Source organism: Alligator mississippiensis, chromosome 13, assembly GCF_030867095.1.
Source record: "Alligator mississippiensis isolate rAllMis1 chromosome 13, rAllMis1, whole genome shotgun sequence".
Classification (NCBI taxonomy): domain Eukaryota; kingdom Metazoa; phylum Chordata; order Crocodylia; family Alligatoridae; genus Alligator; species Alligator mississippiensis.
This window is the reverse complement of record NC_081836.1, coordinates 11,877,928-11,905,369: the sequence shown is the minus strand read 5'-3', so window position 1 is coordinate 11,905,369 and position 27,442 is coordinate 11,877,928. Positions and strand designations below refer to the sequence as shown.

At 52.1% G+C, this 27,442-nt stretch overlaps 1 protein-coding gene across 10 annotated transcripts in view; it reads left to right on the top strand.

Annotated features, from left to right (window-relative positions):
• Positions 1 to 27,442, top strand: part of MASP2 (MBL associated serine protease 2) — a 37,670-nt gene that overhangs the window by 2,130 nt on the left and 8,098 nt on the right. The window contains exons 2-9 of one of the 10 annotated variants that reach the window (XM_019493918.2): positions 62 to 239; positions 4,262 to 4,422; positions 14,139 to 14,210; positions 16,123 to 16,397; positions 16,614 to 16,833; positions 19,285 to 19,462; positions 19,832 to 19,963; positions 26,764 to 26,960. In XM_019493918.2, coding sequence (XP_019349463.1) covers positions 16,393 to 16,397; positions 16,614 to 16,833; positions 19,285 to 19,462; positions 19,832 to 19,963; positions 26,764 to 26,960 — 732 coding nt within the window. In that variant the 5' untranslated portion in view covers positions 62 to 239; positions 4,262 to 4,422; positions 14,139 to 14,210; positions 16,123 to 16,392. Of the gene's footprint in view, positions 1 to 61; positions 240 to 4,261; positions 4,423 to 12,235; positions 12,405 to 12,944; positions 13,107 to 13,812; positions 14,211 to 16,078; positions 16,398 to 16,613; positions 16,834 to 19,284; positions 19,463 to 19,831; positions 19,964 to 21,234; positions 21,445 to 26,763; positions 26,961 to 27,442 lie in introns of those variants that run through there. The other 9 variants (XM_059716863.1, XM_059716868.1, XM_019493914.2 and 6 more) reach the window with 9 other exon arrangements.

The following is a 27,442-nucleotide window of genomic DNA, read 5'->3' as shown; positions in this document are numbered from 1 at the left end:
TGGCCCTGCAGTGAAAATGGGCCAAGTGAGAACTGGCAGCTGAATGCTCTTTCTCCTGCAGATGAGCCCCTTCTGACCTGGGCTGAAGCACTTGGCCAGGCACCGGGAGAAAAGCTGGCACTGAAGCAGCCTGCATTGCTTGTGGAAAGAGGCCTCCAGGACGATCCAGCCAGCTCTTCTAATTGGCGCTAAAACCTGCCTGCAGCATGGGCATGGTGCTGACTTGCATTTTCCCCAGGGTAAGCCAAGAAGATGGGGGGTGCAGCCGTCTTGGGTGCTGCGGAGTGGAGATGCTGTTAATATTTCGGGGACTGCTATTGATGCACAGGGGCCCTGGAAAGGTGTTAAGGGGGGGAGGGTGTGCATGTGTGTAAAATATAAAGTACCCAGATTTGTACATAGATGCTGGGAACCTTCTAATGTTACACCTATACCAGGGTTGGAGGGAGGTGTGTTTTAAAATTGTAGCCCTTGCCTTCATTGCTAAGGTGCACTTTTTTTTTAACCTTGGCTTACCTAACATGCACGTGTTCTCCCTGAAGAAAAGCCCAGTGAGGACAAGATCCCTTAGTTTTACCATGAGGCCAACTGGGCACGGTCAACCACAGGCCAGGGCGCAGTGCTGGTCTTGCTTAGTTTACTTCGCAGTATAACAAAAGTGCCTCGAACTCATGACAGTTTATGTAGAGATCTAGCCTATGCATTAATTACCTGGGGATTAAAAAGAGTGCTGAAGAAGTTCAGCAGTGAAAACCAGGACTTGGTGTAGACAGAATAAGTTGTTAACCAGTAGACTCGACAATTTGAGCAGGTAACCTAGACTTAACTACAGAGGTTTGTACCTGGAATGAAGGTGTCTGGGGTATCCAGGCCAGCCTTCACAAAGGCGCCAACTAGAAATTTGTTAATTCTCCATAAAAAATCTAGTGAAGATGGGCAAGTACCTTTTTAGTCCAATGTCTTGAGTACAGGTCAGGGGTTGTGGGATTCTGCTCTTGAATCTGCCAAAGACTTTGTACTTCTGACTTTGCCAGTTTACTTAGACCTTGGTTTCAACAGTGGGCACCAGCTCTTAGCCGTGTTTTGCTCTTGGCTGTGTTTCTACCCAAGGACTAGTCTCAGCCCACTGGATCAGAGCCCAAGAAGCTGACTCACAGAATGCATTAGCTAAAGAAGACACTTGTATCTAGGACCCTGCATCTGTGGATTTTGCCGCAGCTTCATGAGTGACTTGTATGGCAGAGACGGTTCCTGAATACAAATAAACTCTTGGTAACAATAGAGTATGTCTTAAACCACTTCTCTCTCTTGTTTGAGCTGAGCCCTCATGTAGCTTGCAGGGACTGGAGTGGACTGATGTTGGGAGAGAGGAAGAACGACTATAGCATTGCAGCACTGGTGGGTTTGCAACTGAGGCATGGTTTGAAAAGACAGACAGCAAATGGCATTGTGTTTTCAGCAGAAGTGCAGAGTGCAGGACTCGGCTCTCAGTATCCCTTGGAGGAGGAATAATAACTGTGCTCTACATGGCTCCCATATCTCAGAGCACTTCAGAGGTGGATGCATCTTTTGCAGACTTGTAAGCTAGGAGGCAACCTAGTGGATGCATCTTTCACAGACTAGAAGGCAACTGAGTGCCAGAGGATGCAGAAAAGGCTGAAGTGCTCAATGCCTTTTTCACCTGTCTTCACAGCTGCGGTGGTCAGCTCCCAGACTACTGTGCAGGGCAGCACAAGGTGGGGAGGAGGGGAGCAGCCAGCAGTGGTGAAAGAGCAGGTTAGGGACTATCTAGAAAAGCTGGACATACATATGTCCATGGAGCTGTATGGGATACACCCTAGGGTACTGAGGGAGTTGGCTGATATTGCAGAGCCACTGGCCATCATCTTTGAAGACTCATCATGATCAGGAGAGATCCTGAATGATTGGAAAAGGGCAAACATAGTGCCTGTATTTAAGAAAGGGGGAAAAAGGAGGATCCAGGGAACTACAGACCAATCAGCCTCACCTTGGTCCCTGGAAAAAATTATGGAGCAAATGCTCAAGGAACCCATTTCTAAGCACTTGGAGGAGAAGGCAGTGATTGGGAACAGTCAGCATGGATTCACCAAGGGCACGGCATGCCTGACCAACCCAACTGGCTTTTATGATGAGATGACTGGCTCTGTGGATGTGGTATACTGTACCTTGATTAGCGAGGCTTTTGATAAGGTCTCCCACAACATTTTCTCAGGCAAGCTAAGAAAGTACGGGCTGGAAGAATGGACTGTAAGGTGTATAGAAAACTGGCTGGAGCATCAGGCTCAGAGGGTAGCAATCAATGGCTCGATGTCTAGTTGGCAGCTGGTATCAAGTGGAGTGCCCCAGGCAGGACCATCCCTAAAGAGGGGCGAACTGGGGCAACTGCCCCAAGCCCCGTGCTTTGTGGGGCCCCCGAACCGGGCAGAGCAGCTGCGGTGACTCCATGCCACCACCGCTGGCTTCGTGTCTGGCCGCTCACTCCTACCTCCCAGTGCCGTTCGGGGCACATGGGATCGGGGCAGGGGTGGAGTCCCACACAGGCTGATTTACCCTGGGCCCCACACCCTGTTCAGGTCGGCTCTGGACCCAGGAGTTTGTCCTGGGGCCTGTTTTATTCAATATCTTCATCAACAGCTTGGAAGATGGGATGGAGTGCACCCTCAGCAAGTTTGCAGATGACACCAAGCTGGGGGGAGTGGCAGATATGCTGGAGGGTAGGGCTAGGATTCAGAGTGCCCTAGACAAATTGGAGGATTGGGCCAAAAGGAATCTGATGAGGTTCACCAAGGACAAGTGCAAAGGCCTGCACTTAGGACAGAACAATCCCATGCACTAGTACAGGCTGGGGGCTGACTAGTTGGGCAGCAGCTCTGCAGAAAAAGACCTGGGGGTTACAATAACGGCATACTGGGCTGCATTGGTAGGTGTGTTGCCAGCAGATCAAGGGAAGTGATTATTTCCCTCTGTTCAGCACTGGTGAGGCTACACCTGGAGCATTGTGTTCAGTTTTGGGCCTCCCATTACAGAAAAGATGTGAGAGTACCAACTGGAGAGAGTCCAGTGAAAATGGTTCAGGGGCTGGGACACGTGACTGATGAGGAAAGGCTGAGGGAACTGGGCTTATTTAGTCTGGAGAAGAGAAAACTGAGGTGGGGATTTATTAACAGCCTTCAACTCCCTGAAGGGTGGTACAAAGAGGATGGAGCTGGACTGTTCTCGGTGGTGGCAGATGACAGAACAAGGAGCAATGGGCTCAAGTGGCAGCAAGGGACGTTGAGGTTAGATATTAGGAAGAACTTTCTCACTAGGAAGGTGGTGAAGCACTGAAACAGGTTCCCCAGAGAGGCTGCGGACTCTTCATCCTTGGAGGTTTTTAAGACCCGGCTAGACAAAGCCTTGGCTGGGATGATGTAGTTGAGGATGGTCCTGCTTTGAGCAGGGGTTGGACTAGATGTGACCTCCTGGGGTCCCTTCCAACCCTCATTTTCTATGACTCTAAGTGAGGTCCAGACCACACGTTTCTGTACGGAGCAGCAGTGTTAAGGGTGAGCCAGTATCACTGTGGGAATAACAGTGCTAAATAGCCTGCCATAGCACAGCACAAACACGGACACACTCCCCGTCTAGGATGTGGTGCGTGTGTGGAACAGTGCGGCTTGTTTAATGGGACCTCTTCAAGACACGACCATGTCTAAACCAGAGTTTAAAGTCGGGGAGTTGTCTTCTTGCTTTTCCATGTCTGGGGAGGCGGGAGCAGAGCACACAGAGGTGAAATCACTTGTGCAGAGACGTATAGCAAGGACTAACCCAAACAGCTATCCCGCTCTAGCTCTCTGCCTGAGCACTACCCCCAAATCCATCACTTTTATTCCAAAATAATCCGTGTAATTATTCCCGAGTCAAGTGACTTTTATTCTGGAATAGAGGCTTCACCCTGGGAGCTACTGCACAGCAGCTTGTTAACCTTGTCTACATAAGGAAATTAGGCCCTTAGTGGCAGAACTGGGAATTGAACCAAGGGCTCTGGCCTCTCGGCCCGCTAAACTATATGATGCCTCCCACTAGAGAGCAGCTCTGTGAACTCCAAAAGAGTTGTTGGCTTTACCATCTGTACAGAGCCCTCCGGCGACCTGGAGCTTAGCCAACAGCAAGTCCTCTCCTGCCAGTCTCTTCTCGTCTTCCTCCCACAACGCTGGAACTGCCTTGGGTCTTATTTCCAAATTCCTCTTTCTCTGCGCAGCCTCGAGGAGGTGATTGGCTTGTGGATATGGCCAGAATTTAAGCATGGCTCCAAGGATGGAGAGACCTCACTGGAGAAGGTGAAGATTTTCAGCCTCGCCCAATATGACCCCAAGGGACAAAGCCATTTAGAAGATGCAAGAAATTTGGACAATTCACATGGTATTTATTTGCTATAGCCATTTCCCCCACTGGCAGACAGCCGCTGCCCTTGTTTGCAAACCTCACCTTTTGCTCAGCTGTGTTGGGTGGCTGAGGGCTTGGGCCTGAGCTTGAGAGAATGATTTCTTTTGCTTCTTGTGACTAGGGACCTTGCAGTTGTCAGATGCAAGGATGGAGGATTGGTGGGGTTAATACCTTCTCCCTGATCGTGCCTATGCAGTAACGGATTCAGAAGAGGATGGTGGGGGAGGACAGATGGAACCGGGCTGGGTACTAAGAGGATTAAGTCAAACCCAGCTCAGAGCAGCAATGGTGTGAGGCTGTTCCTGCCAGGTGGCCAGTGTGTGAAATTAATTGGAAGGTTTCAGTCCAGCTGTTAATTAACTGTCATATAGAGCACAAAGGAATACCCTGTGGATACTCGCTGGCCTTTATGATGACAGACTTGACATGCAGGGGGAGAGGCCAAGACCAGGGAAAACTGACTGCTCCTGGCCCATGAAACCTTTAGTAACCTGAGGGGGTTGGTAAGTGGTTTAGGGCCTGTGTTTTTAGGCATTGCTATAGCACTGGTCACTGTTGTGTTTAGGTGATGTGAGGATGACAGGCTTAGCTGTGACTTATTACATTTTAATAGGAGTTGAGTATCCATATCTCCCAGGTGGCCTTGACCCTCTTGGTCTGCTTTTGCTGGCAGGACTGGCAGGGTTTGAGGGCAGCAGTTGGACTGTAGCAAGGAAAGGAGAAGAAGAGGCACTTGTATGTGGTCTCCTTTCTACAGAACAGACACTCTTTGCCCCTCCAGACAAGTTCTTGCTTAGGAAATTGGTCCCCGCTGCAGAAGGAAACCTGCCGGTTAGAGAAAGGGCAGCTCAGGAACCTGCAGTGCTGTGAACATGCTCCACCTAGCCTTGCACTGATGCTGCTCATCAAATCATGGAGGTAAATCAGCTCCAGGGTGAAAGCTACCCAAGCAGAAGTTCAGGTGCAGGTGTGTGGGCAGGAAGCTGCAGCTGCCTGAACGGCCCTGGGCAAGTGCATGAGTGTCCCAGGGAGTAGAGCAAGTTGCGATCTTTTGCTTGGTTTGTAATGAAGCTCATCTCTATCTGCCAAATCTGAATTTATCCACTGCTGGGAGCCGGCGGGCTGGAAAGTGCCTCCCAATCGCTTTTCCAGAAAGGAAAAACCAAGTCCTTTTGTCGATGAGCAACTCATGATGTTGCAGGGAGCACAGTGGGCTGGGTGCTAGGAGGGAAATAGCAGACATGCCAGGCAAGGCCTCTGCCTCCTGGAAGCAAAGTTTTATTATGGCGGAGTCCAAATGGCTTGTGACTCATGCTATGGGCAACAGTGCGTGGGCACAGCAAGGGGAGGTGAGCATGCCAGGCCCTTAACTCTTCTCTTGCAGACAGATGCATCGGCCTACACAGGTTGCTTAGGCTGGGAGATAATGGTTTGTGTGCATCTGCCCTGGGGGGGGCCTGTGGGAGGTACTGGCTGCCTGCGTGGCGTGGGGTAGGAGCGTGGTAACAGCCCATTTCCGTGTGCGGGGCGCTCTTTTATCCACTAAGTGCGGCGAGCTCCACAAAACTGATTCATTTGCCCTTGCAACAGCTCCACATGCCAGGCAGCTGTGATGGTCTCTCTTCTGTAGGCAGGCAAACCACACCGAAGCAGTGATGTGAGTGGGTGGCACAGTGAGGAGATGGCAGAAATACCTAGCACCGACTCCCCTCCTCTAAGCCCAAGGCAAGGCTGCCTACAAGCTGCTGCCTCCGTGTAATCTGTGCCTGTCGTCCAAGCAGCTCCGAGCTTGCCACACAGACTTCACAACTAATGGCTGTTCGATCCCGGAGCAGCCCGGGTCTGTGATCTTTGGTGACAGCCCCAGGGTCTGAAAAGACTGAAGGGCAAGTTAATAAGCTTCCTGTTTCTGTGGGTCCAGCTCTAGCAGCTGGTCAGCCCTGATGGCAGCCTTTGCAGCTCAGGAGTGACGGGCTGGAAATCAAAGCTGGCATTCCCGAGGAGAGCTGCGATGAAGGCTGACGGGTGCGAGGGGAATTGTTTTCCCCAGTCCCCCACCCTTGTCAGTCAGAAGCATCTCACCGCTATGCCTTGCCTTCAGGAAGGGTTGACTTTCCAGGAAATGAGATGTCACGAGGAGAAATGAGGCAGCTCTGATGGTGGCTGTGAGTGGCAGCCTCCACCCCAGCGAGGCCTGGCAGGCAGCGGACCCTGAAGGTAAACCCAGCCCCGGTGGTCTCCGAAGTTAAGTCCCAAGGCAAGGTCAGGATCCAGAAACACAAAGGAGCCACCAGCCTTTTGGAGAGGTGCATACATCCTCCAGCATCCCATAGTGCTATTGGCTCTCCAAACCCAGAACAGAAAGGAGGGCCACGGCCCATAGGTCTGATGGCCCAAGCAGGAGACGAGTGGATCCAGGTCGGCAGCAGCATCACGAGGAAGCAATGAGAGAAATCCTGTCCTGAGGTTGCCGTGGCAGAGAGCAGCTTGATGCATGTCCCTGCCCAACCCACCTCTGTCCTGTGGAGGATGCAGGACGCTCCTTCCTACCCAGCAAGGCTGCACATAGGTCTTGCAGCTCACTTGGACGATGCAGGAACGGATGTGATAGTACCTGGTCTGCATGGAATATGCCCGAGATGTCTCCTCCCATCCCGCATGAGACCTGCCAGCTTGCCCAGCATTTGACTGCCTAGAAGGAGCTAGCTCAGGCTATGGGCCAAATGCAGGCTACTCTTGCTGCAAGCAGGTGTCAGAAAGAAGGTTTGCAAAGGGGCATCTGGCCTCGGATAGTGGCATGGGAAAGGAAGAGGCTTCTCACAGAAGCCTTGAGCAGAAAAGGAGCAGGCTTGGTTGGCCTGACTTCTTCCTGGACTCATCCCCAGGGCACTAAGTCCAGCAACAGGAGGACCAAGCTCCAAGACACGGTATCACAAACCCCTTCCTCCGGTAATTGCCAGTGTCAACCTGGAGGTCTCTTTGGCACTGCCTTGTGGTCCTGGGGTGCATAGGCGCTGACTTTGGTTTTTACTGATGAGTGCTTTATTTTATTTTTTAGCATCCCCACACTGAGCCCACACATGCCCAAACAAGGCAATGTATTTCATAGATTTCATAGACATTAGGGCTGGAGGGGACCTCGGGAGATCATCGAGTCCAGCCCCCCTGCCCAAAGGGCAGGACGTCAGCTGGGGTCATAGGATCCCAGCAAGATAAGCATCCAAATTTCTCTTGAAGGTGTTCAATGTAGGTGCTTGAACCACCTCCGGTGGCAGGCTGTTCCAGACGTTGGGGGCTCGGACAGTAAAGAAATTCTTCCTTATGTCCAGCCTGAAACGGTCTTACAGTAATTTATAACCATTTGACCTCGTCATCCCTTGGGGCGCTCTGGTGAACAAATGTTCCCCCAGATCCTGATGCTCACTCCTGATAAACTTATAGGTGGCCATCAGATCACCCCTGATCTTGCGTTTTTCCAGGCTAAAGAGCCCCGTGACTCTCAGCCTCTCGTCATAAGGTCTGTTTTGCTGACCTCTGATTATGCGCGTGGCTCTTCTCTGGACTCTCTCAAGCTTCTCCCTCCACGTCCTTCTTGAATTGTGGGGCCCAAGACTGGACACAATGTTCCAGCTTCAGCCTCACCAAAGAGAATGACGTCCTGGGATTTGCTTGAGAAGCATCTATGGATGCAAGCCAGTGTTTTGGTATCTTTACTAGCCGCAGCATCGCATTGAAGGCTTATGTTCATTTTGTGGTCCCCAAGTCCCTTTCATCTGTAGTCCTAGCCAGCGTAGCACTGCCGAGCCTATAAGGATGCTGCGGGTTTTTCTTCCCAAGGTGGAGAACCTTGCATTTTTCAGTGTTAAACACCATCAGGTTCTGGTCCGCCCACTTGCTGAGCCTGTCCAGGTCAGCCTGGATCATCCGCCTGTCTTCTGGTGTGGATGCTTTGCCCCAAAGTTTGGTGTCATCTGCAAACTTGGCCAATCCGCTTCTGACTCCAATGTCCACATCATTAACGAAGATGTTGAACAATATGGGTCCAAGGACAGAGACTTGGGGGACCCCACTGGTCACAGGACACCACAACAATTGACTTCTGTCAACCACCACCCTCTGGGTCCGACCACGGAGCCAATTTCCCAGCCAGTGGATCGTGGTGGACCCAAGGCCACAATTGGCCAATTTTGCCAAGAGGTGATCATGGGACACCAGATCGAAGGCTTTTTTGAAGTCAAGATATAGGACATCAACCTCTTCTCCCTTGTCCAGGTGAAGGTCACTTGGTCATAAAAGGAAGTGAGATTGGTCAAGCAAGACCTACCCACAACAAACCCATGCTGGCTATCCCTCAGGATGTTGGCATCAGCCAGTCCATTAAGGATGGCCTCTTTACTAAACTTTTCTAAGACCTTCCCCAGGGTAGAGGTCAGGCTGATGGACCTGTAGTTTGCTGGATCCACTTTCCTCCCTTTCTAGAAGATAGGCACCACATTGACCTTCTTCCAGTCATCGGGCACTTCACCAGAGCGCCAGGAGCTCTCGAAGATCCGTGCCAGGGGCTGGGCTATGATGCTCGCCTGCTCCTTGAGTACCCTGGGGTGAAGATTGTCAGGGCCGGCTGACTTGAAGGTATCCAGCCTCTCAAGGTGTTCCTTCACGAGGTCAGCATTGATGGAGGGCAGGGGATCTCCCTCACCCGGACCTCCCTGTCCGGGGTGTCCCATGGGACTGATGAAAGACCGACGCAAAGTACCCATTTAATAGGTTGACTTTTTCCTGGGCATCGGTTGCCCCATCTGGTTCAGCAGGGGTCCAATGTTGCCCTTGTTTTTCCTCTGGCTCCCCACATATCTGAAAAAGGACTTTTTTTTTTATTGTCCTTGATGCTCGAAGCTAGTTGGAGTTCAGTTGCAGCCTTGGCTTTCCTGGTTCGGTCCATGCAGGACCGGACCAGCGCAGAATATTCCTCCTTGGAGGTGAATCCCATCCTCCATCCTTTGTAGGCCTTTCTTTTTAGCCTCAGGAGGTCTGCTAGATCCCTGGAGAGCCAGGGGGGCTGCTGTGCCCTCTTGCTGCCTTTCCTCCGAGATGGAATAGACTTAGCTTGTGCATTGAGGATCACTCCCTTAAGGAGCAACCACTTTTCCTGAACTCCCCTCCCCCTGGGGTCGTGGTCCCTTAGGGCCTCACTGACGAGCCTCCTGAGCTTGTCAAAGTCTGCTTTCCTGAAGTCAAGGACTTCAGTGTTGCTGACTGACTTGCCAGCTTTACGGCAGATGGTGAAGGTGATCAGCTCGTGGTCACTGTCACCCAGCTTCCCATCAATCACTACGTCACTGATTAGGTTATCCCCAGTAGCCAGTACCAGGTCAAGCAGTGCTTTACCTCTTGTTGGCCCATAGACTTCTTGAGTCGGGTAGAGGTCATCCACGCACAATAGGAAGCTTTGCGACCGTTCGGATTTTGCTGAGTGATCCTCCCATGAGATGTCTGGGTAGCTGAAGTCACCCATGACAACCCAGCTCCCCAATGTTACTCCTGGGTCCTGAGCGCCTGCTAATTTTTTTCAGTGGGGGCTTGAGCCCTGGAGCACCTGCAGAGTCAGCAGCTATGCTGGTGTGAGCTGTTAATTGAAGAGTAGCCTGCATGGTCGGCTACCAGTGCAAGTGCTGGTGTTGGTGGTTTGCAAACATTTGTCCCAGGGCACAAATGGTTGACGGGGCGGCTCGTTGCCTTGCAGCAAATGGTTGCCAAGTGTCTGCACTGGCACTTATACTCAGGATAGCAGATGTGTGTTAATGAGCAGTCAATGGGTGTGTGCTACAGCCCTCTTCTCAGCACAGCCTTTGGTCTTGTTTGCTTGGGAAATGTCTTTTGGTACAGCCTCATGTGTGAATTTAAACCAGGGTAACCCCCATTCCCTAGCTCTTTCTGTGTCGATGACATTGTAGTCAGAGTGCCTTTCTGGCTTGTTTTAGGTGAAGCTACACCAGCGGTTCTCAACCTTTTCAGGTTGCTCATGCTCATCCACCTCAAAACAGAGTGGACAAAGTGTGGGGAAGGGAAACTGAGGCACAGAGTGGGAAACCAAACAGCCTAAAGGCACAGAGCTGGGAAGGGTATCCCTGTTGGGTGACCTAGTAGTAAAAAAGTTTGCAGCCCTCTTCAAGGCCTTGTTTTGTCCAAGGAATCCAATGCAAATTGGGCAAAAAAACAAAAAAGGCACAAAAAAAAAGCTCCCAATCTTTCAGACCTTCCAAAATGAAAATATGCTTCAAAGCAGAAAAGTGAAAAGCCATTTGGACCATCTGTGTCCCATTACTGAGCAGGGCTGTCATCCATTCTCATTAGGCCAGCCCTGAGAGCGTAGGTGGGGGAAGAGACCCGGCAGCTGCCCTGGACACCAGGCTAAAAAGCACCATATGGAAAAGCCTAATGTATGTTAACAGGCATCAGAGACCTAAATTGGAAGAATAATGGCCCATCCTCACGCGGCAGCCTCGAGGAGACAAAACCTCAGCACCAATTTGTCAGGAGCAATTTCAGGTCATTACAATGCTGTTAAGCAGAGGCTAACAGACAAGTGAGGGAGATTAATCTGGCTTCAGTCAAAGTGATTCTTCCAGCCCCTGTATGACTGTGGCTCCATCTTGTCCTCGCTGACGTACATCAAGAGAAACCACCTCCTTCCCACGCCCTGAAGTCTCTTCCTGCCAGGCCCCAGGGATCCTATCCAAACATTGAAACTACCCTGTGTTTAATTTACTGGCACCTGGGGGTCTGTGTGGCCTGTGCCTATTTGAGTGAGCTCCTAAAGTAGAAGGAACTGAATAGAGCAGAACCCCAATTCCCTTCCTGCCAACCCCGCAGTGGTGCTCGTAAACCATCATGCCGGGAGCTTGCAACTGGGAGGCAGGAAGGGGTTCTGGTTGTTCTTCTTCTGCGCCCCTCCTAGCAGGAGGGAGGAGGCTGAATGCTGATGCCCTCTGCTTTGGTATTGGCACCACTACCTTCCTCTGCATCTTGACCCACTGGGCATTTTAATGTGCTACCTGCCCCCCAGGTCCGGGGGAATCGATCCGATGTGACGCACAGGCATCTCAGTGTTCAGGGACAGTGCTGGGACATCGGTAGGACACTGCTTTCCATCTCTCATCACCGGTGAGGGGTAGTGGGGGCATTGAAAACCCAGGATCCAACTCTGGCTGATTATCCAATGTCATTGCTCACAGCTGTCTCCATAATGGGCCGAATTGTTTGTTCCCTTCCGGAAAGGCCTGGTTTAATTTCAGCCAACTGGGCTGTCATGAGTGACCCTGCCAACATCCATCACTGGAAGACACCATGGCCACGGGGATTTTGGGATAGACTCTAACAGACTCCCTGTCTAGTTCTGAATTAAAGAGCTTGAGCACTTCTGTTGCATCCAGCAACATGCTAACAGGCTTAGCGACTCCTAAATTAGTCGGCAATTTCTAGTTGTCCGAACTAGCGTTCTGTAGATTTACTAGCCCTGGTGCTGTTGGGACGCTGCTGTTCTTTGGTGAGAGTCTCGGCTAATTGGAGAGGGAAGGGGAACTAGCAAATTCAACGCTTCCTCTCTTCCCATCTAGCAAGTGATTGATTTGGGAAGGAAAAGCTGAACTTTACTAAATATTTACTTTGCCCCAGAGGGATGGCACAGAAAAGGTCAGGAAGGAAGGAAGCAAAGGGGGCTGGAGACTGAGAAGCCTGAACTTGGCTGCCTGACTGACCTGCGGTCTTGGGCCCCTTCACTGCATCTTCAGCTTGCAGCTGAGATCAGCAAAGGGTATGAGGAAAAAAGCATTCTAGCTTGGGGCAGACTCAGACCATAAGGTAGACTCGGCGGTAGCTGCACGCTTCAGGGCCTCCAGCAGATAATGCCGTGGATGGACATAGACTGGCCCTCGGGCAGAGCTTCATCGGAAAGGGAGGTGAGGATGGGATTTGAACCCCATTGCTAAGCTGCTTCTCTCTCATCCCCCAGATGTCATTGGGGCACAGAGTAAGCTGGGAGAGATGGCATTGCTCAGGAGTCTTGCACTTGATGCTCAGCTCTGCTGTGTGCATGATCCCAGTCACCTACCAGCATGTCCCTTCCAGTCCCACCGTGTTCCCCTGGTGCCCGTTCCTGGTGCAGCAGAGGCTCAGATTGGCTTGGGCAGGTCGCTTGTGGTACAAGGCTGCATCAAGTTCAGGCCAGTGCATCAGCGAGCTGAATGAAGTTGGCGTAGAGAGGGACTGCTGAGCTGCTCCCTTTCCTAAGGCAGTTGTTTTCTAGTCTTCATCTTCTCTACTGTCAAGCATACAGCCATGCTCTCCCTTCCAGAGACCCTGGTCACGGCCCACAGCCTCCCTATACCAATTCCAGGTTGTCCTGGATGTCTGACTGAACGAGCTTCTCCTTAGGTTTTGAGCAAGTGGGCTGGGCTGCAGCTGTGACATGCACAGTCCCTTCACTCTGACACCTGTCTCCTACTCGATCTTGAGCTGTAACTAAGCCTCCTTCACAGTCGGACACGTTGCCAGTGTAGCAGACACGCTGCAGGTACCAAGGACGTGAGCGATGGGAGATGACGGTTACATGTGCAATCTCAATCTTTGAGAGAGGCCAGCAGAAACAGGGTGGGAGAGAGGTGAGAAGAGAGAGTCTCTACTTTTTATAGGTCCTTAGGACTTCCTCGGCCCCTTTTCTGAGCGCCTTTCAGCTGTGGGTAAGTGGTGTGACTAAGCGGTGTGACTAATGTCTCGGATCCTCTCCCACAGAGAAGCGTCTTTAGTGCAGAGCTTTGCCTTGGATTTCTTTAAAGTGTGTGTGCGCGCATTGGAGAAAGCAGAGCCAAAGCTTTGTGCTCGGAGGACGAGGTGGGGAGGTCAGCAATGGCTCTTAGCTCCTGGGGGTTCATCCTACAGACACGGGCCACTTCCCCAAGACAGTGCTGTGCCCTGCACAGGTGAGCCCCAGCCTTGTGGGGCGCGGTCCCATTGTACTGCAGGCACAGGGACGTCAGCCACAGTCTTCATCCCAGCGCTTTAGTCTATCTTTAGAGGCACCCTGGGCCCAGGATGCTGGGCGCTTGGAGGATACAGGCTGAGCCCTTGCAGGCAATTGGTTAGTCTGTGGGATTGGAGGGCAGGCTGGTGAGCGCACAACAGCTGGCATGCCTGAGGAGCGCTCTGTGCTAGTGGGAGTGAGAGAGAGTGACCCATAAGGGGAGCGGGAGGCCTAATGCTACCCAGAGAGAGCAACAGCACCTCTGAGCATCGGCTTTCCTCGCCCGCTCATCTCGCCCTGGTGCAAGATGGCTTTTTTCTACTTTGCAGTGATGTAGCTCTTCCCCCCTTCCCCCTCCCTTTCCTGCTCCGTCTGTGTTCCTGTCTCTTGATGTCAGTCACGCTGCTTGATTTGTAATGAGGAAATACAGCTCCACACCTCCCCTCCTTCCCCTGCAGCACATCCCCCCCACGTGGAAGGGATCAGATTTAGCCAAGGTACAGCAAGCATCAAAGCAATATCTCTGCTGCACAGAGACAGCCGGCTCCTGGGGAAGGCAGAGGCAGCCTGGGAGCCGTCTCTTTGGGAAGCACAGCAAGCTGCTGTTGGGCGTGCTGGGATGCAGGAACAGCCGCAGCCCCCTGAAATGGATTCATTTATTTTTTAATTCTAGGAGCCAGAAAGGGTTGTAAAGCCTCATGCTTCCAGGCACTGCCACATGCTGAGAACATGCGCCTCCGCATAGGTAGGTTATGGCAAAATTGCAGTACTGTCCGCTGAAGCCTTCAGTCCTGTCCAGGCTTGGGCAGCGTACCACCAGGCTGCAGGCCCTGTCTGATCTGCAGTGGCCGTTCGTGCTCTGAGTTTTGAAGGTTGAAGCAATTTCAAAAGGGTTGTCTTGCTTCTGGCACAGCACTGTGTGCTCCCAGGTCCCAAGCTGAGAGTTTGTGCTCTGAATACCTGGCCCCTTTAAGAAGGAGCAAGAAGATAGTAGGGCAGATTTCACAATCAGTCCATGTCACATTAAATAAATCCAAAGCTTCCTCAAGTTGGCCAGTAGCTCGACAGGAGGCAAGGAGCTGGATCCCTCTGTGAGGGGGGGTTCAGCCCGGAAGCTGCTAGGAGACCTGCTTGGGCCTGGGTGGAGATGGGGATGGGCTGGGAGATCTTATGTAGGGCCCAAGTCTTTCAGCATGGTGCTGTTCAGCTGGCCTTGCAGATGCCTGGTGTTACGAAATGGAAAGGGAACCGGCAAAATCCTCATTCTGGTGAAATTCAGGAGAAAACTCCCCTTGATATTGCAGGACAGCACTACGCCCCAGGTGTTTGAGGTCTCAAATGGCTTCCCCAGCTCCTGCCTGTAGCCTTATTCCTCCAAAAACCCTGGAGAGGTGACCCTTACAACCTCCCGTGGGCTCTAGGCTTGCTTGTTTGTGTTCAGGGCAGCTTCCTTGCCCTGAGGCACTGCCACCCTCGCGTGCATACCTATACACACACCCGGCTGAGAATACAGGCATGGTGTCACAGAGCAAGAAGCCAGCAGCTCGGTTTGCCCGGCACTGATTTCCCAAAGGAGCTTGTCATTGCTGAGCAGTCTCTGACGTGTGAGCCCAGCAGGGTGTGCAGTGAGGAGTGGGCTCTGGTGGGGGCTCCTGTCCATCACGGCCCTTTGCTGTCACTCTTGCTATCATGGCTACCGGCTGCTTGTAAATGCATCGTTCTTCTTATGGTTTGCAGGGTGAGCCTTGGGCAGCAGGGGCAGGCCTGCCTGCGCACTGGACCCCAAGGTGCTAGTTGCTGGAGGGTTATGCTTGGAGAGCTCCCCTCCACCCAGTCTCCCAGTTAATGGTGGGCATGGGGGCATGCCCCTGCTGTCTTGCTACCCTCTTCGTCCCCTTACACTTCCTTAGCCCTGGTTTCCTGCACCACGATGCCATTGCTGGAGGAGGAAGCCTGCCCCTCTGTAGCTCAGACTGCCTGGACCAGCCTCCCAGCATCCCTTCACAATCCCGACTATCTTTTTCCCTTTCCCCCTCTCCTTCAGTGGCTTGGTGTCCCACACTGCCTAGGACCGCCAGATTATTGCACTGCTGAGTTGTTCACAAGTGCAGGTCCTTTGTCATAGCGGCCCCCATGCTCCAGCTGGTTGGCGGCATAGCAAATGCCCACCCCACACAGGTTCACATAAAACACTGGAACCGCTTTCAGCTGTGATAGACTTGGGCTGGATTTGAACCAGCAGCTGGGAGCTGAAAGGCTGCATTGCCCCATTGAGGCCAGTGTCGCTCTGCGTTCCCAATTCTCCTGAGGGCTGGCGGTGAAAGCTGGTGTCCTCAGCGCAGAAGAGTATTCTCGGGTCCTCCTCCATGCAGGCAGCTGCTGAGCAGGTCAGCACAGACCCGTGGGCCCCTTGGTGACTTCTCGGCACCTTCCTGCATGGGCTGGGAGAGGAGCCCGGGACTCCCAGGATTTGCACATTGTGCAACAGGAACAAAGCAGCTGCATTAGCTTCCCCGCAGGGGAAAGGGATTGCTAAACACCCCTCTGCCTCCGGAGTGCGCGGCTTCCCGAACCACCTTGTACCTGCCCCCATCTTCTCCTCCTCGTCCCCAGGCTGCCTGCATGAACACCAGGCCTATTGCTCCTTCTCTGCATAGGTGGGGACTGAAATGCTCTAACTCCATCAGCACATTGGTTCTCTCTGTGCTGGTCCAGAGCCTGGAAACGTGGGCCTGCTCCGGTCACTGCAGTTCCCAGAAGTCAGGCACTGAGGGTGAAAGGCCAATAAGGATCGGAGTCCAACAGCCGGACAAACACAGCAGAGCCAGTGGGATGCCCCCTCCCCCAGCATCCGCAAGCAAATAGACTGGGAGAAGCCACAGCCTTAGGGCTCAGACCGGAGCAGGCTCGGGCAGGACAGCGGTGCCATGAGGTGAGTGCTATTGCAGAGGTCCCCCTTGGACTTAGCTGTGCAAAGCTGGGCAGCCTGATTCCAATGCAGTTATGGTAGCAACGCTGCCATTTGCTGCTGTTTTACCCCAAAGTTAAGTAGGATTTGGGATCTTGACCAGTGCCCGCAAAATGGAGTGGGCGCAATCTCTGAGCTTGCACTGACCCTCTCCCCGTGGCTCTGTTCTGTTTGGGGCAGGCTGTACCTCCTCTTGGCTGCCCTCTGCCATGGGATGGGTAGCAGCATCCTGTTGCAGAAGATGTACGGGCAGTTTGCCTCCCCTGACTTCCCCAACGTGTACCCCAACAACAAGGAGAGGATCTGGGACATCAGCATCCCCAAGGGCTACACCATCCGCCTCTACTTCACCTACTTCAACTTGGAGCTGTCCTACCTGTGTGAATATGACTATGTCAAGGTATGTGGAGTCTCCAGGGTGTCAAGGGTGCTTAGGAGTATGCTCCATAGAGCTCTGTGTTTGTCCATGTCAGTAGATGGGTGCATGTAGGCTCTATATAGGCACATGTGGCACGTATGTCATTGCGTGTGCGTATGTATAGTCCGGGCAGTGGACCTACAATATGGGATTGAGTGGGCATTTCTGTCTGGTCATGTGTGATTAGATAGCTGGATTTCTTCGCATTGTCTCAGTCTGAGAGGCATATGCCGGTGCTGTGTGTCAAAAGCAGCTCCATTTGCAAAGGCTGGCCTTGCAGGGTCAATACAAGACCATTTGTCTTCTCCTCCAATCTTCTTGTGATTTCCTGGCTCAGGTTTATAAGGGACACACTGTTATACACCCTTTGGACTGGGAGGTAGGTTAGTGGCTGCTTTGGAAAATCCTGCAGCTGGTTGAGACTAAATTAATCTTGGGAGGGAAGGTCTGGCTGTGAGATCGTTTCATCCCACATTAGGATGCCAAGCCCAGACACTAAAATTCCCCAATTGTGGGGAAAACTTCCTTCCAGAAATAATAAACCAACCTCATCCAATGGCTTCATTGAAACAATGGTATCAATGGCTTCTGAGGCAAGATTCATTTGGTGAATACATTGCCAAGAGAAAAGTGTGACAGGTGCTTTACACAAAGCTGTTCATCACAGCTGAATGAAGCAAAGCACTTATTTTTGCCGAAACGTGGTTACATCAAGGCACTGACTTCGTCCAAGCGGCGCTTGCTGGCAGAGAGCTGTCCTTTTGGACTCTTTTGGACCTCTTCTCGACAACAGTTTGGTCCCAGGAGAGCTATGCCAATGGTACGTGGGCCAAAAGAAAGACCAAGCCCAAAGGACAGCCTCAGGGCATGTGTGTGCCTTGGCACAGAGCTTGCTGAAAGGACGTCACTGGCTTGTGTGGGGAAACAAAAAAAAAAAAAGCATGAAGGAAGTGCTGCCAGATTTGGCTTGAACCCAGCAGATTGGGAGGATTTCTGGGGTTTGGCCTGGACTTCTTGCCTTGCTGAAGTACCAATACAGTGGCATCAGTGTTTGCAATAGCATCTCCTGGGTCCTGAGTTAGGAAGCAATATAAAGATAGTCCCTGCTCCAGAGAGCTGATGAGGTTAGCTTGGGCAAGAAGCCAAAAAGGGGCAGAGAGGGTGCCAACAGAGCTCTTATGCTGGGCACAACACCAGCTGTCCAGCCACTTGTTCTTAGGGGCAGGCAGGGCATACACAGTCCTGCAGCTGTACAGGTCCAACCGCACTGGGCTGGCTGGTTCCCTGCTGAGAGCTGGCCAGATGCAAGGAAAGTTGTCCTGCTTGTCAGTGCATCTTGCTCTATTTACACTGGGCAGGGCAGGATGATCAGATGCTTCCCTCACAAGTGCTTCTGTGCATGAGCCAGCACCAGGCAATGCCAGCCCAAAACAGGCCTAGTGGTGCTGGAACATGCAACTACATGGGCAGGCAGCTGGAATAACTGGGGATTGTTGCCTAGCTTTGGACACAGGGAAGGGCCTAGCTGAAAGGGGCTGTACTGTACGGTCAAAGCTCAGTGTGTGTTTAGTCTGCTTTTATGGGCTGTGCCTGACCATAGCATGGGCAATGCTCCCACGTCCAGAGAGTCTGACTTGGGACCAAAGGGTGAAACGAACAGGAACAGACCCCACCACGGCAAACAGGGCCTGGCTTGGTGACCCAACATGGCCTGTCCGTGTCAAGTAGGAATGGAGGGGTGGGGAGGAGGTAGTGTTTGCTTAAGGGAAAAGAGAAAAACCAGCCCTCGGGGTAGGAGGAAATTGCTGCCCAGAGGCTGATCAGGAGTCCCTAATTGTGCAATCTGTCAGAGTGTCGTCAGCTCTGCACCCTCTGCGAGTGCTCTGAGCGGTTGGTATCCTGATCTCCCTCTGCCTCGTATTTAACCACACCTTGAATACATAGATGTGCGCGCGCACACACACTCTCCCTCTCCCCAAAATTATGATAGATTCAGTGCTCTTTTCAGGTTTGGCTGAGCTGGTAGCAGGGAGTTCCTGCTGATGGAAAGTCTGCCAGGAGAAGGAGACCTGCAGCCTCCACTCAGCCAGGGGCATGCAGCCAGCTGGCATGAGCATAGAGGTAGAGGGCATGTGGCCAAACCCTGCTTCAGGACATCCTCATGGAGCCCTGGCCACAAGGGAAACTGCTCTTACTAGCATCCTGGAAGGGTCTGTCTGCCTTCCTCTTCCTCTTCCTCTCCAGGGATCTTCAGCCCCCGCGCAGAGGCAGGCAGGAGTGGGGATGGGCATATGAAGCTAGGTTGGGGTGTTCCCCAGGGACAGAGAGACCTAATGCTGCTCATGGACCTGATCCTTTTCCCACTGAGTTGGGAGGTGGAGGGGGGCTGTACAAATGTGTTGGTATGACTGGCTCTTCTGTGCCCCCTTGCAGCTGAGCTCTGGAGGACAGCTGGTGGCCAAGCTGTGTGGGCAGGTGAGCACGGACACGGAGGAGGCTCCGGGCAACAAGACGTACCACTCTGTTGACAATACTCTCACCGTTACCTTCCGCTCTGACTACTCCAATGAGAAGCAGTTCACGGGCTTCGAGGCCTTCTACGCTGCTGAAGGTGAGAGCCAACCCCTGGCTAGGGAGAAAGCAACTGCACGGGGGCAGTGCCCCTCCTGGCCTCACACACCCTCTGTCAGGTGGCTTGGAGGAGGGACAGTCCCGTGCCCTGTGCAGGGGGCGAGGGAGAGGAGGGCACGGGGTGCTACCAGTGAAGTTCTCAGCAGTGGGTAGGAGCTGGCTCAGACAGACACAAGCAGATTTTAAGGAGTTTCCAGCTAACACGCAGGAGCATCTCCCTTCTCTCCTTACCCTGCTCCATAGCTTCCATCTTGCCACCTTCTGCAGAGGACATGCGGTGTTAGGCCCTGCCCCGCACGCCCCAGCACACAGTCCAGTTGGCTGATTCTGGTGTGTTTAACTCTGCTAGATGTGGACGAGTGCAAACTGCTGGTGGATGGGGAGCCGCTGTGTGACCACTACTGCCATAACTACCTGGGTGGCTACTACTGCAGCTGCAGGGTGGGCTATGCGCTCCTTAAGGACAAGAGGACATGCACAGGTGAGTCTGCTCCCCTCCCTGCCCTGGCTTGTGCTCAGGTGGGGCCCGCTCAATCACCCAGATCACCCAGTGAAGTCCAAGTCTGGAGCATCCCAAGGCCCAGTTGCAGCCCATGCAATGCAGAGGAAGTTATTGTGCTTGGGCAGGGGGAAAGGCATTATCTGGAGGCTCTGGGGGCTTCAGTCTAGTTTCCAGGCATTTGCCTGCTGCCCCTGTGGTGGGCAGGCTCCAATGGCAGACCAGAGATCAGGTGTGCAGTTGCCCCCTGGGACTGCTCCTCCAGGGTTTGGGCACAGGATGGAGGAAGGAAGCCCTCTTTCTGCTGCCCCAGCTGGATCCTGTGGGCTCCGGACTCCAGCAGCCTACACTGATGTCCTGTAAAGGCTGAGGCGCAGACCCACTGTTCTAGCCCCGCACGAGGAGCTGCGATCAAGGAGGCTGAGCACGAGCCGATCCCCAGCTCAGATGGAGACAGCATTGACCTGCTTCTGCCTGCCTGTCACAGCATGGACACCAGAGCTTCTGTGCTTGTGACACCAGCCACCTGAATCCAGCTGCAGATGCATGAGAGGCCATGCATGGCCATCCCCTCCACAGGGCTAGGGCTGCAGGCCCCCAGCCATCTCCGCTGCTCTGCATGTGCTGCTGGAAGAAGGTTCATGACAAGAAGCGAGTGTCCATCTGCATTGGCGCAGCGATCAGCACCTTGGGGCTTGCTCTGCCTGCAACGTGCTGTGAGCCAACATAGGACAGAAGCCAGATTCCTCGTAGCTGAGCGGCTTCATCAGGCTGGGGCTGGATCCAGCACCTGGGAGGACCCGGGGATGCTCAGTGCTCCCTAGATGTAGGCATAGCCTGCAGATCCTCCTCCTGTCTGGAGCCTTTGAAGTCTGACACTCCTGCATGGCTCTGGGGTGACTGTTCCACCCCCCTCTAGTGCAAACACTCCCAAACTTTGGGATCCCTCGGGTCTTGTTCAGGAGCTGTGCTCCCCAAACTGCAGTGCACTGGGAACTCTTGCTTGCTGCCCAGCCCCATCTCCTCCTGCCAGTGTGTGTGGCACAAGGGGTCAGTGGGATTGGCTCTGCCTTTAAAGCATATCCCCCATCTTGCTTTGGAAACGTGCTTTGAGGTCATCCCAGCCTCTGACCGGGCTCCGGAGGACAGGCCTGTTGGAACCACGCTGGCCCCTGTGATTTGGGCTTCCATCTTAGCAGGCTGAGATTGACAAGCCTTTCTTGTCTATTTGTTTCTTCTCCTTTATCTTCCAGCTTGAGATAATTAACCTGCTGCTGCTTAAGCAGAGATCAAGACAGACATGCGGGGAAGAGCTGGCTCACCCTCCTTCCTGACCTGCCAGCGGCTGCATGTCACACGGAAGCCGAGGGCTGGGTCTCGGCTCCTTTGCGCACGTCTGGGTTTCCTTCCTTTCAGGCCTGTGGCCTGCAGACAATAAAATGGCCTTTCCTGTCCAAAGCTGACTGCAGCCTCAAGGTCCATTTTTTGTTTGTGTGTTTGCATTGCTCCACATGTTACTAAGGAAAAGGAAAGGCAGATAAGGCAGAGGCTGGTGACCGAGTGCACTCCTGAGAGGTGCCTTGGGCCCCAACGTGAGCCGGAGAGAAACTGCCTCTTGCTTTTAGTGCGCTGCTTCAGCTGCTGGGCTGATCAAGCCGAACGCTTAAACTAGAACGAGATGCAAGCCACCTCACTCCCCACTTAGCATCACTGGGTGACTTCAGATCTATGCCCGTGCTAAAACACCAAGTCTCTTCTCTGTGATGGACAAAGCCAAGAGCCTCAGATCTGGGCATACTCATGCTTGGGAAAGGTTTGATCTCTCTCTGGACCCTGACATGGTGATTGCCCACATCTCCCTTTAGGACCCAACCCTGTGCTCATGGCTTGTCCTGTCGGGTCCTCTGGAAAGTCTCTGGGCTTCAGCTGCGCTGGGAAACAAAGCAGTAACTAAGCAAAGCAGCTCCAGGATGGAGTTTCCCTTCTTGAGGAGCAGCATCTGCCACTTGAAGCAGCAGCATGAAGAGGTGATCCTTTCCAGGTGGATTTAAATAAAAGTGCCTCCAGTCCGTGCCCAGCTCCCTCTTCCTACGTAGTACTGGTGCTGTGATCTTTCCTGGCATCCTCACAGCACCCATCCATACCTTCCTCTCCTGTTGCAGGATGACATGAGAGTTGGTTAGGTCCATCCCAGCAGAGCATTCCCTGGGCACAGGATCCAGGCTCTGTTCTCTGTTTAGGACCATTGCTGGTCACTCTGACTAGTGTTGTCTGGTTGCTTCCCTGCATCCTTCCCCAGCCTCACTCCCCCAGCCATTCATCTCTCATCTCTTCTCTTGGACTGTCAGCTCCTTGGAGCAGGCACCCGCTCTCGGTCTGTGTGCTTGCAGTACCTAGTATACAGGGATCCGGGATCCTGACTGGGGCTTCTAGACACTATTTGAATTCAAAGAGCATTTGCAAGTGGGATTTTAACTAATAGAGGTGGAAGGGCAGGTGGAAAAGCCACCCACAGATCAAACCAGGCTTTAAAGAGCTCAACAAGCTCACAAAGCCAGCAAGAGTGAGGAAGTAGAGGCTTTTGGCACTGGGAGCTCCATCTCTGCCCCACACTGCTGTCCTGCATTCAGCTAATTCCTGCACTGAAATCATTCCTCCTGAAAGTTGGCATGAGGTTGACTCAAAAGGGACCTGGGTTTGGCCCTGGCCCAGCAACTGACGTCCTGTGTGACCTGGGGTAAGTCTCTGGCATGGGTGCACCTCTGTTCTCAATCTGTAATGTGGGCTGATAGGGCCGTGCTACTTTGCTGTGTGGGTTGCAAGGGTGAAGCCAATTACTGTGTGTAAAGCACTCGGACACTCCAGGGACAAGGGCCACAGTGGCAGGGTGGTCACCAGGACCCTGTCAGGATATGTGCTGTCTTGCCTTGAAGATGTGTTGCAGGCATCCACGCTGGGACCAGCTGGAGGCACCGGGGTGACTCGCTGGCATGATTACAATCCGCTTTTTGTTAGAAACCTAATGAGCCAGTACCAATGAACTCACAAGTTTAGAGGGGCTCGTTTCTCAGAGTTTAGGTCTCTGGCAAATGTCTCGCTGTGATTCTAATAAAAATATGGGATAAGTATAATTGAGCACTCTCTGGGCAGCTCTAAAACCCTGTCTGAGAAGCCCAGGGACAGGATTACTGCTGCGAGTGGGTTGAAAATGATTCAATCCTTTTTGGGGCTGGCTAGTTTATGAGCTCCTTGCTTGCAGACTTGTGAAATAAAAATACAGCCCTGCCAAAGGCAGCTCCCTGTGGCCACATTCAGGAGATATTGCACAGGAAAGTAGGGCAGGTTCTGAAGTGTTTCATCTTCAAGCAGCAAATCCCTTAGATCCAGCACGAGGCACCTCCTCCTGTCTGCTCAGCTAGTTTTGGCTGCTGCTTGTGGCCATGGCTCCAGGGGGTTTATTTCCGTCTGCTGGGATTGTCTCACAGCATCCCACAACATCCCCTGACTCTCCAGTCCCCTGGAGAAATGAGTTTCAGTGGACACTGATTCAGGACCCAGTCAACTTCCATCTTTCCCCTCCCAGGGTCCTTCAAAACAAGGTGAAGGCTCGGGTGAAAGCTCCACTTTCAGCATCAGTGAGATATCAGCATTGCCCTGTTTGTATTATTTGTGCTGGGATAGCACACAAGGGTCCCAGGTACGGACTTCTTGTCCTAGGTGTTATCTAGGCACAGAAGAGCCTGTCCCAGCCTCACAGAACTGCTCCATGTCAGTGCTAGGGGCAGGTAAAACCTCAGCGGATGCATCTACGTGAGACATTTACTGTGGAGTTGCCTGATTAGCTCTGCAGTAAAACATCGGCATTTATCTACACATGCGGTGCTATCAGGACAGAGCAAACCAATTAACTTCACCATAGGATAGTACTGCCAGGCACGATTACTATCCTACAGTGGAGTTTACTCCACTGCAACACACACGTAAATGGTGACAGGGCTGGCTGGGGCACAAGGGTGCTTTAGTGCAGGGGCTGCCTGCCAGCTAGCCCCACACTGGAGCACCCTCATGCCGCAGCCAGCCCCTCCGCAGCATGTTGAGCCAGGTCAGAGCACCCCCAGGCTGGTAGGCTGACCCAGAGGGCCAGCTCAATGTGCTGTGGTCCTAGGCCGGGGTGGGCAAAATACAGCCCGTGGGACCCCTAAAAAAATTAGAAAATTAGTATTTATTTGCTCCTGGCTGCCTGTCAAAGATGACAGGAGCCAGAGGCAGTAGGACCCAGGGGAAGCCAGTGGCATGACCCAGCAGCACGACCTGCCCAGCTGTACCCCACCCCCAACCAGAAGCCCCTGCCTAGCACCAGAGAGGAAAATGCAGCCCTCAACAGCTTGCCAAAACTCAGTAAGTGGCCCTTCGCCCAAAATAATTGCCCACCCCTATCCTAGACGCATGTGCAAATGGCATGCCCTGGAGCAATAAACTCCAGTACAAACTGCAACCAAGTTTATTCAGGGGTGCTAACTGCATGTGTAGACATGCCTAGCACCTGTCAGGCTCGGGGAAGTACCAGACTAAGTTCCTCTCACCCACTCACCCGTCTCTGCCAGTGGTCAGCACCTGGTACTTCAGAGGAAGGCATAAATCCATAAGCGGCTTTGAAGCATCACGCTTCTGTGAAGACATTCTTTCCTAACCCCAGGCAAAGTGCCTGATATAGGGGTCGTGCATGGCAGCTACTTCAAAGGTATAAATTGAAGGAATAAACCTTAAAATGCATGCTGTGCCTTTCTCCATGCTAACAAGCACTGTATCTTGGTTCCTATCTGCTTTAGGCTTGCTTTTGGATCACTCTTGCATGGACTAAGGTCAGGCCCATTCATTTTGTAACATGAAAGAATTGTAGTTTGTAAGAGAGAAACCAATTTTCCACTAACTTACTTGGTCCATTCAGCAGTTCAAAATTCTGTATTAAACAGGGTTTGATTTCTGGTCTGTCTCTGCAATGAATAGAAGGGAGGGTGCTTGCAGGGCTATTTTCTACCAAGTACCAGAAGGCAAAGTGATGAAGCCAAAGTTTTCAAATCAATATTTTCAGCAGCCCCGTCAGTGGCTTGGGAGAAGAATAATTGCACCGAGGACACTTGTTTGCTCTCCCATAATCAGCAGACGCTGCAGGACATTGAGGCAGAAACTATGGAGTTATAGTGACATCCACTGAGTTGAAACAAAAATGAGGTACTCGCTTGCACAATAAAAGCATTCACCAATTATTCTTCATGAGTATGGAATGGAAAGAAGAGATTGATGTCTACCTGTAACAGCTCAATGATTATTTTGCACTTGCAACAGAAAACTTAAGCCACCTCTAAATTAAGAAAAAAAGAGGAGAGCTGCAAGGTTAGGTCCAGAGTCGGCTGACAAACTCCTGACAAGTCAGCTGAGCTTTCTGTACCATCAGTCTTTCAGGATGAAAGCAAGTTCAGTCTGCAGGCAGGGGAGGTCCTGAGTTCAGCTTCATGAGCAGAATTTTTTCTTTAGCAGTGGATTCCTCTGATCTGCGTTTTTATCTCTGATGTTTGGGTACCAAGTTAGGCACTTGTGGGATTTGCAGTAGGAAATGCCCTTGAGGCCTAGATATCCTGGGGAGGATCGAGGGGCTTCTGTAGAAAGTGATTGCTCAAGAGAAGGGTGATGGAGAGGAGCGGTGTCAGCTGGCTAGAGGAGGTCACAGCTCTCTAAAAGAACTGTTTGCAAGGCCCAAGTGCATCATTCTTTGTATGGTTAGCCCCACTGTGCTGGGAGCTGTTCACTGCAGCAAAACAGTAGGAAAAATAAAACAGACCTTAGCCCAAAGTTCTTGCACCTCAACCAGAATCAGCACTTCCTATAGCAAAAGATTTGAATATTGCATATATAAGGGTTAAATGAAAGCAGGCTTTACCCTTCTGAAGAGGAGGAGACTGGAACTTGAAAGCAAGAAATCCAAGAATTGCTGAAGAGGGTGTTAGGATACAGCACGCGTTCCTGCCCTGAGCAGTTTCCATCTACGTGGACAACAGAAAACACAACATGGCCTCCTGGGGAATCAGCTGCATTTAATGAGTGGATGATGGCGTATTAGTTGCTAGAGATTGGTATGGTGGGTATGTCCCAAAGCCAGCCAGTTTTCCTTTTACAATTAATTTAGCATTATAGTGGCACGAAACTTTTTGGAACTGTTACAGCCAGTCCATCAGTAAAGGAAACTGCTCTCGTAGCCCATCGGAAAGCCTTTGTACCCAGCTGATCAAAGCACTGCTTCACAGCAATCATGTCATAAAAAGCAAAGATCCTCTAGGCGCTTGTGGATGTTCCTCTCTGCCTTTCTTTAGCAGGGAGCATTGTGGCTTCAATTGTGTCAGTAAGAGACAGAGCTGGCTTTTCACAGAGAATAAAATCACATTGGAAATTTCTGGCAGCAGTCAAGGAAGAGAATGAGATGCAGTCTGAAGCCTCTGGAAATGAGGGACAAGTAGTTTTGATTAGAAGCATTTACAGCCTGGGCACCGTGAACTAGCCACACCTTTAGTGCTTTGGTATTTGCCAGGGCTTCTCAGATGCTCCCTGCCAGTTGCTTGCATGGTGGCCTTACATCCTGTTACCTTTTCATCTTAATTCTGCAGTGACTTGACAACTAAGGGCCTGGCTCCTTCTCCTGCTCCCTGCACCCCCTGCCTCTGGGCACCATCCCTGATGTAAAACTGCTAACTAGTTCTTGTGATCTTTTATGCTTTTTTGCCTTCTAGCTCATTGTCAAAGCCAGTCTTTCACCAAGAGATCTGGAGAAATCACCAGCCCCAACTATCCCAAGGCTTATCCCAAACTCTCCTCCTGCAGCTACAGTATCCGGGTGGAAGAAGGCTTCATGATCATCCTGGAATTTGTGGAAACCTTTAACGTGGAAGTGCACCCAGAGACATTGTGTCCCTACGATGCCCTTAAGGTCAGTTGGGCTCCACTGCTGGGCCAGCTTTCTCCCCTCAAATTGTAGCCTCCCTGCCCTCCCACTCTTGGGTAGTTTTCTTGCTTGGGAAGTTCAGATAAGAAAAGAGACACCCCCTTCCTTCTCAGCTCTCAGACAGTGAGGTGGTAGGACTGAATCCCACCTTCTGTCCATTACACATGGCCTCATGTCATGCACAACACTTAAGCTCTTGGTACCTCAGTTTGCACATCTATAAAATGGCCATAGTGCCCCCCCCCCACCCAGGGCTAATCTCTCTCTGAAGCACTTTGAGATGCTTTGATGTAAACTTCTCTATATAAAATGATTGCCCTGACTTGCCATCAGGCAGAAGAGCTACAATTTGCTGAAGAGATCCACAATTAGCAGCCTGAGCAGTCCCTGGCTAGCTGCCATTGTCCTCAAGCAGACGGATAAATTCCTTAACTTGATTAAGGATAGGTTAGGCAGAGGTGCTTGAG